This window comes from Lutzomyia longipalpis, chromosome 2 (genome assembly GCF_024334085.1).
Source record: "Lutzomyia longipalpis isolate SR_M1_2022 chromosome 2, ASM2433408v1".
Classification (NCBI taxonomy): Eukaryota; Metazoa; Arthropoda; class Insecta; order Diptera; family Psychodidae; genus Lutzomyia; species Lutzomyia longipalpis.
This window is the reverse complement of record NC_074708.1, coordinates 29,890,065-29,903,411: the sequence shown is the minus strand read 5'-3', so window position 1 is coordinate 29,903,411 and position 13,347 is coordinate 29,890,065. Positions and strand designations below refer to the sequence as shown.

The window sequence follows — 13,347 nt, the reverse complement described above, 5'->3', positions numbered from 1 at the left end:
ATAAGAAAATGAAATTACGATGAGAAAAATGGTTGTAAAAATACGTGCTATACAAGATTGTATGAAATTTTAAAGATGAATTGACAAGGTTATAAAGAAATAATGGAGTTCTTAATAAAATTAAAGTTTCAAAATGTGAAAATAAAATATGCCTAAACTTTTACATTCTTTGAAAAAATGAGAAAAAATTTTAGATATCAATGTAATAAAAAAACAAAAATTAGGAAAATTCCCAAGACGATTCTAAAAATAAAAGTGGAGGTAAAATGATGAAAACAAGACAATGAAATATGAATCCGAATTTAAAAGCTCTTGCAGATTCCGCCTCTCTTGAATCTTACATGATATGAAAATCTGTAGTTTTCTTTTTAATAAAATCTTTAAAAAAAATATGAACCAAAAATAAACATTATTTTGATTATGAGCATAATTTTAGAATTTCATTCCAAGAAGAAACTCAATCATATAGAAAGCAATGGTCGATGAAAAATTCAGTATGAACCCACAGTTAAAATATAATATGAAATCTATGAAATACGATTCTTGCATGGATGGAATATTTTTAGAATTAAAATATATCTCAAAAGCGTGAAAATATTTGCAAGTTGGAAGATTCACCACCCACAAACAAACTAGAAGAAAAATGTGTATATGAGAAGCTCTAGCTGTGTGGAAGAAAATCTCTCCAAAGGCACGAGAAAAGGAATTTTCACATAACGAACGATCCACTCCACACAGGAAAAAAGTGAATTGGAACAGAAATAAATGCTCTCGCGGCGCTCTGCTCCATTACCCCGTGAGTGAAAGCGTTTGGGAGGAAATGACGAGGAGACGTAGGAGGATATTTCTCAATTGAAAAATCTTAATGTGTGACAAGGCATTTCTTTTCATCACACCCAATTTTCTCACTTGCTCACCGCGAGAGAATGATCTTCTCGCACATACTTGAGGGAAAATAGTTTTCCCGCATGCTCAGAGCAAATATAATATACATGTAGAATCGACAAACACAGAAGAAGATCATCCATCCTGTGGGTTCGCTACGGTCATCCATAAGAATTTTCACATCGTGATTTCAGTCTACCCGCAGCAGCACAACTTCAACGCCGTCAGCTGCCGGACTTGATTTTTCCTTAATTTCTTAGAGTAAGTTTTCCATCTTACAAAAAAAAAATTATTCAATTTTTTTTCCTATTGTTGGAATTTTACTGCAAAAAATTCTCTTTCAATCTTGAATGTTCTTATAGAAGTGATTAATACATTCAGGAAAAGTCTAAAAAAAATTCTTAGAATACTACAATATGAATAAGAAAATTATTTTCAAAAAAATTTAAGTGTTTAAAAATTAATAGAAAGTGTTTAGAAAAAAAGTAAAAGTGGTTTCGTGGATTTGCTGAAAAGCGAATTGGGAAATTTCTCACAACTCAGGACGATCGAGGATTACAGTGAGAGTGAAAAATATAGCTGTGAAATGGGCGCCAGAATAGAAATTACGTAACCCATTCATCAATTCCAATGAGGGATCCTATTGAGAGATGGAATGATCATTAATCAATTGATTGAAAATAAATATTTTCTCAATGAATCCTTGAGAACCACCAGACACACGTCCTTAGAAGAAAAAAAACGCCCTGGTGTGCCAAAAATAGTGCAATCCACTCGCGTGGTGATCTTCGATGATCTTCTTGGTGATCTTCAACCCAAATTTCGTATTTGAAATATTCATATGGGATCTTGAAAGATGTATAAGATCGAGGAGTTAGGGTGTGATGAGGAGTCTTTGGCAAAAGTAATCCAATACCTCGTCCGTGGTAAAAGTCTATTTATAAATTATTTTGCGATCGTACGCATTCGTTGAGTTTTCAGCATCCCTCTCGCTCCCTCTCTCATAGTCGTGAAAATTTATTCAGATGTGTCTCCCATTTTGGCATGGTGCCTCCAGAAATTACCACCCAAATATCCCACGAATCCCCAATCGTACACATTTCGCGACTGCATCGTTCATAATCCCCAAAGGAGACGCCATACGAGCGAAAAGGAAAGAAAGATCGCACGAAGAGCGCTAATTTTAGAAGTTTTTCAAAATATCACAGTGTAGAATATACATAGGCGAAGATGAAGGAAAATTTTTCTAATTTCGTATCAACGAAAATTCACAGTAGATCCTCGATCTCGCTCTCGCACTATTTCTGTCACATTTTCCCAACCGAAGAATGTACAGTGTGTTTGGCACACTGGCCATATATGTTAGGGGAGCCAGTAGGATCGTTTAGATCGTTTTTTTTCTGCCAGAATCCCAGCCATTAAACAATTCTCTCGCACACACGTCGAGAAGCACATTCTTTTGCTACCCAGTAATTCTTTTTTTTTCTTCACACCTACGTAATGGATGACGAAATGGCAAAAAAAAATCCACAGGAGTGGGCGAGGAGAAAAGGTCTATGTAAAATAAATCATTAAACCTTTTGGATTTAAGGATTTTTGGAAAGAAAATTAAAGCTCATATCCATTTCTTAGCTAGGATTACTGAAAGCTTAACTTATTTTTTTCTTAAGAAATTATCAAAAAAAATGTTTATTGATATATTTATGTTATCAATGCATTCTTTTGTCAAATGAAAATAAGCAAAAATATAGAGCAAATGTCTATAACAAAAAAAGTTAAATTCCAAGGTAAAAGAGAAGTTTCTGAAGGTGTTCTTCAAGCTAAGCTACCCATGTCAAGGGTGAACCAAAAATAAACTTACAATGCGGAACTTTTATTCTATACAGCGATCAGTTAATTTTGAGTAATAAGATAACAACTGGGTAGTCTTATTTTGATTTTTTTCTTATGGGTTTCAATCCAGAATAATATTGGATTATCTAATAATTTTAAAAAGATTAAATATTCACACATATCATATGTCTTTTCAGGTTTATATAACCCTACAACCCTCTCAAAATGTCCGATGATGAGGAATACTCGTGAGTATTATTTTCTTTATATATTTTTTTCATTTTTTGTATTCCTTTTTTTGGAAAGATTTTCCTTAAGGAATGATAAGGCAGACAAACTAAATTTTCTCAAAGTTCTGTGAAATTTCCCTCCATCGTTTTTTTTTATTTAATATTGATATCCCAATTTATTTTATGCCCGTGTTCACATTAAACAACGAATTGAAAATTTGTCATGCAACTTTTTCCTATTTTCTTGTTGTTTGATTACTTTTTTTCTGACATGAGAACGTGTTTTGAATGAAAAGTGGATGTTTCTACCCATCCAATATACCTTTTTTCCTCACCTTCTTATATGAGAATTTAAAAAAAAAACTTCAGAGTACCGATACGTGTGAAATTTTTTGTCGAGAAAAAATTCCGGGGAGTTTTCACAATCAACGATGGAAATTTCTTCACATATAGAGAAAATTTAGGTGAATGAACGGACATCAAAGGGATCTATGTAATTGAGAAAGCTCGCAAAGTTAATCAATATTTCGGTTCTTCTCTGTTATCCTAATCCCCTTCTCTCACCCCCTTTTGTAGTTCTGAAGAAGAGGAGGTCGTCGAGGAGACTCATGAGCAGTAAGTTCATCGCTCAAGCTCTTTAGCTAAAGAAATAAAAGCTTTTTATTTTTTGCTATATAATAGTATGATGAGGTTTCTTCACGTTAGAAAATTTCTTTAAATCAGATTTTAAAAAATCTTTAGAAGTTAGACAAGAGACAACAAGAAAAGTAATATTATAATATTAACGTCTATTTGAGGAATATGTAATAGATTTATCTTTTAATGTTTTCTAATACCTACTATATAGAATTAATTAAAGGGTATTCTATACAAAAATCTTTTTCTATACATCTTTTGCAATATATCTTTTTCTTTTAATAATAATGCTTAATTTTGCTAACTCTTTTATCTACTATTATTATTATCTGTAACACTTGCAAGCATTTTAAAGTAAATTTAATTAGTTTAATGAGAAATTTATGGAATGAAATCAGTAGATATTATACCAATACCAAAAAGAGGAAAAAAACCAGAGCAAATTTCTCTTAACCTTTTAATGATTTTTTGGAGTATTTTTTTTTCTTTTAATACGAAAATTAAAAGAAAGTTAGATTTACTAAAAATAAATTAGAGATGAAAGTTCACACAGTAGTATAAGAACCAAAATAAATTCTCATTTAATGTGTGTAACTATATTTTGTATTGCACTTATAGTAATGTATTGGTCACTGTTTTATGAAAAAATGTGCATAGTTTTCTTAATTTGTAAATACTGAACATTGAGTATGATCAAAGGTTTGCATTGAACTAAAGTAGATGTTTTTCTTTCTTTTTCTTTTTGCAGGAAGTAAGTAGTCAAAAACCCTCTTAATTGTAGAACAAAAAAAAGTAAAAGCCCAAATAGACAAGACTTTTTTGGTAGTGTATATGGTAGATGATTTTTATATATATTTTTTAAATATATTTTTTTTTATTGTTCATCCCCAAATAATTATGTTATTGTACAAATTTTTTTATTGTCAGCATTCCCAACTACTATCATTACCTTCATAAAATACTGATAAAATTAATTTTTGTTTATAGTTTTTTTGTGAAAATCAAATTTGTTTTTTTATCACGATAAGAGATTGTTTATTTTCTTGTAAATTTATTTTTTTTATTATACAAAAAAAAATAATTTGGGCAAAATTAGATAAACCAATTGAGGCATGATCAAATTTTACTGAGCAATCTCTTAAGATTTCATCTTTTCATTTTTTTACCACATAGTTTATAGACAAATTAAAAATGTCTTGGCTTCTATGCATTTTTTCCATTTTGTTTTTTTTTTTCATAAAGAGAGTTTTTTAGCGCATCGTTTTCTTAAGAAATAAAATCTTCTAAATTTAATATTTCTCAAAATCTTCGCAACTAATATTACAAAAGATGGTTATGTGACAAAAATAAAAGAAAATCAAGAACAATATGAAAATTAAATACAACTTATTTTTGTCACAAAACCATCATCTGCTTTAATAAATTGTTCGAAAAATATTTAGCTTTGGTGGTTAAAAACTTTTTATTTTATCGAAAATGCATTTTTTTCTTACAACTTTTCAAAAAGATGATAAAACGTTTTACTATAGAATTAAAAAAAAATGTATTATAGATTTGTCTTCAATTTATGTATATTATAGTAATGCAATAATTGCCAATTTATGTGACTATATATGTTTATGAAAAATATTTTGTTAACACAAATATTTTACTTTTTGTTTATTTTGGCGCAAAAAAAATCAAAAATCATCCGACGAAAATTTTTTTTTTGAATATGATCCAAAATTACTCAACATACTTAAAACACGATGCGGATCACAACTTTTTTGTCGTGGCAAAAAAATCTGTTAAAAATGAAAACAAAATCATAGGCCAGCTGCCAAGTCCGAGTAAGTTGATAAACCAAGAAACAACTAAACAACGCGATCTCCCTAATGTGGGGAAAGGCATTTTTTTGTTAATGAAAAATAGCTTTTTTTCTAATTTTCTACTTAAACTTATATTTTTTGTTATTATTCTGATTTTTGAGCAAATAAGCTTCTGGCTTCTTGATAAAAAGATAAAAATTAAAAAATAAATAAAATTACCTGTGAAAAAAATCAACAACGCATAACTCGATAATGCGACAATAAGCGATGTGCCTTTTTTATTTTACCTTTAACGATGAAAGCATTAAACATAATTTTGAAATGCTTGCGTAAGCTAAACCAAAATGGCAATGTCTCTATGCAAAATTGCCGCGAAACTTCTATATTATTTATTATAACACAGATAAACAAAACAACAATAAAAAGATAATAAATAAAATTTCCACAGCTGGAAATTGGAGTCTAAACAAAGGAATGTTGAAGCATAAAATATGTAAAATAAAAAATATAAATATAAAATCAATATTAAAATATTATATTATAACATTTTCAGCATGTTGAGAAATTTACGCTCTCTTGTACATCGTCAAAAGTATTTCTACTCTAATTCTTTGTAGTACCTACCTACTTAAATGCTTGTAATTTTATTAAAAAAAATATACCGATTAATTCTTTTTAATATTGAAGCATTCATATTTTAAAATTAGTATTATTTCTATTTCTTCCCAATTTTTTTTTCTCCACAAACATAATAAACAAAAATTAACTGAAAAAGGGGAGAGGCTGGAGATCCGGAGTTCGTTAAGGTAATAATACCGTACTGAAAAACTTAACATTACATATATTAAGAAGTTTTAAAAAATAATATTTTTTAAAATTATTACGACAATAGCGCCAGGATCAAAAGCGTTCTGAATTGGATGAGCAATTGAAAGAGTACATCAATGAGTGGCGCAAGCAGAGAGCAAAGGAAGAGGATGAGTTGAAGAAATTAAAGGAGAAACAAGCCAAGCGCAAGGTTAGGCACCTACTAGCAATAAAAATTAAGTAAATAAGTAATGAGCTCACTAACAATAATGCCGATAATACAGGTTACTCGCGCTGAGGAGGAGCAAAGGATGGCTCAGCGCAAGAAGGAAGAAGAGGAGCGTCGCGTTCGTGAGATTGAGGAGAAGAAACAACGTGAGATCGAAGAGAAGCGACAGCGCCTTGAGGAGGCAGAAAAGAAACGCCAAGCTATGGTGCAAGCCATGAAGGACAAGGATAAGAAGGGACCCAACTTTACCATCACCAAACGCGACACAAGCAGCGTAAGTATTTATTTTAAAATTCAATATTGTGCTTTCTACACAACAAATTAAGATTCGGATATACAGAAAAACAGTAAAATTTTGACCCAGAAGAATTTGTATAATGCCCAAAAAAAGTAGTGAAACTTGAAATTGTAGAAATAATTTTAAAAAAATCGGTATATTCAAAGAAAAGGATATTTTTGACGAACCTTTAATTGAAAGAAAACAAAATACCACACGCAGTTCCTTTAACGTCTCAGAGACGCAAGATTAAAAAAAAGAATATATTTTTGTAACTTGTTTTTTACCATTTTTTAATGCAGAAAACCATCGGAGATGTAAGTATAAGTGAAAAAAAAGTTTGGCCAACAAGAGCTTTTAAGTAAATGTCGCGTACGTAAAACAAATTTTGGTATCATTTTGTTCCCAAAGCTTTCCTCCAAATCTCATTAAAATAAACAAAAAAAAGTAAAAACTTTAAACCCTAAGAACTAAGGCACCTCTAAAAAAGCCAACCTAAAGCCATTACCTATCTAAATCTAAAAGCTAGAAAAGTGTCTTTTGACTTTTTCTTTTTTTCGTCCGTCTTTTTTTAAGTGTTTCTTTGCCAAACCTCAAATCTATACATTAAAACCAAAAGCTATTTCACATTTTATGTGTTAATTACTCTCGATAAACAAAACAATAAAAATGAAATTTTAAAGAGTCCTATGAATTAAATAAAAATGGAAATATCTCTCAAGATTTTCTAAATAAATCATCATACTTTTCATATCCCCTTAAATTAAAAAAAACTTATTCAATAATTTAAATTTATCTTTATTAAAGAATATTACACGTGACTGTTTAGTTCGTGTTCATTTTCTCTAAAATGTGTTCAAAATGAATGATATTAAAAAAAAAACGAATAATTTCAAAAGTAAAAAAAAAATAGTAATTATATTTTGTAGAAAAATATTCAAAATTATACTAAACATTTTTCTTTTTCAAAAATAGATAAACATGTCTGCTCAGATGGATCGCAACAAGTCCAAAGAGCAGCTTGAGGAGGAAAAGAAGATTTCCCTGTCTTTCCGCATCAAACCCTTGGACCTGGCGGGACTGAATGAGAGCAAGCTGCGTACTAAGGCTCAGGAACTCTGGGAGACCATTGTCAAGCTCGAAACTGAGAAGTATGACTTGGAAGAAAGGCAAAAGCGTCAGGATTACGATGTAAATATCTTTCTAATAGTTCATAATTTGCTTAACAAAAAAAGGAGATCTAATAAACTACATGTTAATCCCTTTTCTGATCTAGTTGAAAGAATTGAAGGAAAGACAGAAGCAACAACTCCGACACAAAGCTCTGAAGAAGGGTCTCGATCCAGAGGCTCTTACAGGAAAATACCCAGTAATTATCTCACCAAATTAAGTGTTACATTCAACATTGGGGCATAAGAAAATTAAAGTTTTTCCTTTCTTTTTCAGCCCAAAATTCAAGTCGCCTCCAAATATGAACGACGCGTTGACACCCGCTCCTATGACGATAAGAAGAAACTCTTTGAGGGTGTAAGTATACAAAACAAAGATTTAATTTTCCACCCAATTAATTTTCCTAAATGATGATGCGTAAATGAAAGTAATCGCATTGAAATCTCCCATTTTGTATTTTCATTGGCTCAAAGAAATTTTGCAACATTGGCTAGCTCAAGCAGAAAATATATAAAAACAAATTATTTAAAAGAGAAAAGTGTCATGTTGGGAGATTATCAAAATAATTGATTGATAGTGATAATTATGTGGGAGTATATTAATGTTAAGAGATATTCTTGCTTTAATGTGTCAAACAAATTTAATTGGACATTCAAAGGGGTACATCTCGATGGTGGATGAACTGAGAAATGAGCTATGGCAAAAGAGAAACGATAGATTCACAAAGCGCAGACGACGTAAGGAAAATTGATATTTTTCCATCCTTCAACTGTGTCTTGTGAAAATTGTCATCATTACAGTCATTTCTATCCATCACTTTTGTTGGTGCAAATATGTCAGCAAATAAAAATTTAAAAAAAAATCCTCACGAACATTTGAGCTAGTAAGCTAAAATGTGACAAAACTATTGGAATGATAAAAAAGAGCGAAATTGAAATCTCGCAAATAAAAAGAATAAAATTAATTTCAAAAAATTTCAATTGATCAGCTAGCTCAAATGTTCTACATAGTATCTATATTCCCCACATATTGTTAATTTCTGTCTGTCCAATGCAAATCAATTTATTACAGAAGGATATCAGTATTTTGAGAGCATGTATACTATTAATTGATCCTATTGTCTTTTATTTCTATGTCTATCTGTCTGTCTGCCCTCGTCTTGCACATATCAACCCTTCACATCACAAATTACCACAATCATCCTTTGACATAAAATAAAAAAATAGGGATTTGAAACCCTCAACAAGGAGTATCTTGAGAAAACTTGGCATGATAAGAAATCTGAATTCGGTGGTCGTCAGAAGTGTAAGTTGCCTTTTGTCTCACCATTCTTCATATTCGAATTTCATTTTTCAAATATTTCAAAGTATTTTGCATTTTGTCACAATCATCTGTTTCAATTTATCTAATTTCCTATTTTTCTGTTTTTTTCCTTTTTGAGAAAACTATCTTTTTTTGTCACTTGCACTAAAACTATTTTTCCATTTGAGACTACACTGTACCTATAGTATATAATAATTTTTATATATTTTCTATTAAAACATAAATTAAATGAGATTTTTTTATGTATAAAAAAAATTACAGCCAAGCTACCCAAGTGGTTCGGAGAGCGACCAGGAAAGAAACCCGGAGACGCTGAAACCCCCGAAGGAGAGGAAGAGGGCAAAGTGGATGAGATCGAAGAGGATGAAGTTGAGGAGGTGGCAATTGAGGAAGTTGAGGAGGAAGTTGTTGAGGAAGAAGAGGAAGAGGAGGAAGAAGAGGAGGAAGAGGAGGAAGAGGAAGAGGAGGAAGAAGAGGAATAAATACTACCTTCACATCTAGGTCAAGTGAAAAAAAAAAGAAAACTCTTTTTTCCCTATCAAACTCCTATTTCTCTTTGTTTATAAAAAACAACATGGAAAATCATCGAAAATAAATAAAAAATGTACCGCTCAAATTTCCTCGTATAAATTATTTCTTTCCGTATTAAAAGAAATTAAGTTATGTAATATCTTTTAATTTTCAATCTCTCTGTCTACATTATAATTTTTCTTCGGTCTCACAATTAAATTATTATATGACTTTATTTGTGAAGCAATTTATTGATGAACTATCACTGTGCAATGAGAAAAGGAAAGCTAAAGTTTACTTATATAAATAAAAATTTTCAATATTTCCCATGTGTTTTGAATTTAATGTTCTGAATTCATTTTATTTCTAAAAATTTTGGGGTTTACCCAAGAAGAAGTATAATTGTAATTTTACGGCATAGAATTTTTTTATTAGCAGAATGGATATGAGTCTTTTGTTAAAAATAGACTTTAATGCTATTTTTTTCTGTGTTACAACCGTTTCAAGCAACTACATAGCTTAATTTAGCTATATCAACTATATAAGATGTTTATGAAATGGATTTAATGATTTTGGCAAGCATTTTGGTTTCATTCAATTTATTTTCCCAGTAGAGAGGAAAAGAAAATCCCAATTCACACGCTTTGTAATTTTTGTATATTTATTTTATTTTTTTTCTGATTAAATGTAGTCTTCTAGATAGATACTGTTAAAAAAATGGTTAATAGATTAAAGAAGCTTAAAAGTCAAATAGGACCCACATCTTCAATAAATACCTGTTTTGGTGAATTCTAAAAGTTTATGATTTTATATACTACTAGTCAACCCGAGCCCCCAATCACGTGTGAGCAAATTCTATTTTAAGCTATAAAAGGGGGCGTATATTAATAGGGGGGATGAATAATACGGTACCCTGAAAAATTCTAAAAATAAAAATATCCCGATATCTGACCCTTCAACAGGTAGAAAATGGGAAAAAAACAATTTTTCTGTGGGGGCGCTATAAAGGGGGGTTGGGGCGGAATCCTATATAGCGCTTGCAACTCGTATTGACCCCCTCTACCCCCATACCAAATTTCATCAAAATCGGCCAAGCCGTTTCGGAGGAGTTCATGTGCCACAAACAGACAGACAGACTTTTCAGCTTTATATAATTAAGACTAGTCAACCCGAGCCCCCAATCACGTGTGAGCAAACTCCATTTTAAGCTATAAAAGGGGGGCGTATATATTAAGATTATCCTTATAAAGATTACGAATTCTTTGAATGTCTCGATACAGCACAGATAATGTCTATATTCTTTATTCTTTTGTGGCATAAAAAACAAAAGTAATATGGTTTCTAAATGTTGCATTTGAACCATCCTTTTTTTACGTTATTTCCAGATTTAAGTTATAAATTAAATTTTCTTCATTTTCTTTTTCAGAACCAAAAAAACAATATAAATGATGGTATGGAAACTTTTTAATGCAGCATCTAGGGATTTTTAATCAATTTAGAATCCTTAAAAATTCCTTCATCTATTAATGTCCAAGTTTAAACTTTAGGGAATTTAGAGTTTTCGGATTTGTAAAAATAAACTTGTACTCGAAAATGAATAAGGAAAATTTTTAATACAAGACAAAAGACAAACAAAAGAATATTTCTGTAAAGTTTCCATAATTATTGACCCATACCTTAGTGTTGTAAATTATTTCTTCATCCGAAACAAACACGTGCTTGATGATAGAATTCAATTAGAACAATTATTACCTTCAATAGAAACATAAAGCCTCTGCATGTCCCTTTGATGGATAGCGCCGCTAGAAATCAAAGGGACCAAAGAGGTCGCACGGTATGGTCCAATTTTCACACATTATCCCACACGATTAGAAAAAAAATTGAAATACGACGTTATTGTAAGAAAGAACTATACCAGAGGGGTTTCGGATGGTATATTATACCACCAGGTGGACATGAAAAGAACAAAAGCTTCCGACTCATTCTCAAACCTCCCTGCCCTCCCTTATTCATTCAGTCTAATAGAGACAATTCGATATACGGCGGCACTTTTGGATGATGAGCGCCAAACAATGAAAATGACAGACTCCGTCGCTCAAATGATGATGATGTTGGGAATTTTGTATGATGTTTAGCGCAGTATTTAGCACACAGAGAGGAGTTCTATTATGTATTCCCGTACCATTTGGACTCTTCACTTTGGCTTTCGCGTCTCCTCTTTCTCCCTTTGATCTTGCCGGTAAACGCCTCTGGGTGATTCACAAGGCCCCAGCTTGAGAGTGAGAGAGAGACTTTATCATCTCCACAGAGTCGCACAATCAACTTGAAAATCATAAAAAAGGAGGGAGATGTTCTTTCGCGAAGAGTGTTAGTCTGCCGGAACTTGTTTGATCTTTCTCATCTCGCCGCTCCACATCAATCGATGCGCAGTGTTGCCGGCCGAGGGAAATCGACATAATGAATGTAAATTTAAATTAATGAGGAAAAACACCGTAGAAACCAACACCTGAATCGCAATTGCAATTTTGTGCCATGCGAACACAGTGAGACTCATCATTAATTTTTTCTCCTTTCATTCCTTTTAACCCACCCACCGTGAAACCTGGCACCACATGAATTCCGACACATTTATGAAAAAGAAATTCTTCAAAAACAAACTCCTCCGCTCTCGATAGTTCTTCAAAAGAATCACAAGCTCCTCTATACTGTAACACCAGGGTGTTAAAATCGTGAATATCTCATTTTATCTTTCCTAACTTCTTTTGCCTCCATTGTCGCTCAACCATTTCTTCAGAACTCTCAGAGAAAATATAACCCATTTTTCCTTTATAAATTCATTGCATTTACATACTAACAAAAACCAACATTCCCTAGATTTTTTTTCTTTTGAACTCGCTGTATTTTTTGGTTTTAGATATTTTTGCATTTTTGATCAAAACGATCTGTCCTGTATTGATAAAGAAACCATATTTTAAAGAAGTAGTTAATTTTAAATTAAATTTCTTTTTTTTATTATTTTTTTGCGTTAGTTATAAATTTTCGTATTTAGTTGAAAACCGTTAATAAAAAAAAGAATTAAGATTTTCAAAATGGATTTTAAAAACTATCCTTAATCAAATTTCCACATGATCCCTGATGGATCCCCCCTGTGAAGGTTACAAAACTACATGGCCCGTAAATCGAAGTTGTCCCATTTTTTTTTCAAACTATACTGCGGGGTTCCATAGTAATAAATAAATAAAAAAAAATAAATAAGAAAAAAAATGTGCAGACGAAGGTAAAGGAAAAAAATACCGCCACTGTAATTTGTAATATGTGTGCATCTCCCTCTCTCTTACGCATTTTGTTGATTTCTTTTGAAATGTGCGCACTCTTTTGAATCACTTTGAACTGTCCGCCAAAATCTTAATGGTAGAATGCCACTGAGAGACTAATGGGCAAGTTTTCAATTGAATGCCAACAATTTCCAAGAGTGAAAATAATTCTTTTACACTCTTGTGAACATTTTAATTGAAATTTTTACCCATTCGTACATCTCTTTGTTGCCCATCTAACAAATTATCATTATTCGGGTCATTTGAGAGAAAAAGTTAAGTAATTTTATTAGTACACATTCAGGTCAATTTGGGCTACTCTTAC

The 13,347-nt window shown here is 31.4% G+C and overlaps 1 protein-coding gene across 10 annotated transcripts; it reads left to right on the top strand.

The window, feature by feature from the left end:
• Positions 1-639: 639 nt before the first annotated feature.
• LOC129790053 (troponin T, skeletal muscle) lies at positions 640-10,032 on the top strand. Of its 10 annotated transcripts, none has more exons than XM_055827236.1 (13): positions 1,015-1,146; positions 2,916-2,966; positions 3,525-3,563; positions 5,396-5,413; positions 6,168-6,198; positions 6,285-6,410; positions 6,484-6,702; positions 7,008-7,022; positions 7,681-7,896; positions 7,982-8,074; positions 8,152-8,232; positions 9,102-9,180; positions 9,460-10,032. In XM_055827236.1, the coding sequence occupies exons 2-13, from the start codon at positions 2,944-2,946 to the stop codon at positions 9,678-9,680; spliced, it is 1,161 nt and encodes a 386-aa protein (XP_055683211.1). In that variant the 5' UTR covers positions 1,015-1,146; positions 2,916-2,943; the 3' UTR covers positions 9,681-10,032. The 10 variants fall into 10 exon arrangements, with proteins under 10 accessions (XP_055683216.1, XP_055683213.1, XP_055683211.1 ...); XM_055827237.1 differs by lacking the exon at positions 9,102-9,180 and adding an exon at positions 8,534-8,612; XM_055827241.1 differs by lacking the exon at positions 7,008-7,022 and having other exon boundaries at positions 640-1,146; positions 3,525-3,567.
• The last annotated feature ends 3,315 nt before the right edge of the window (positions 10,033-13,347 follow it).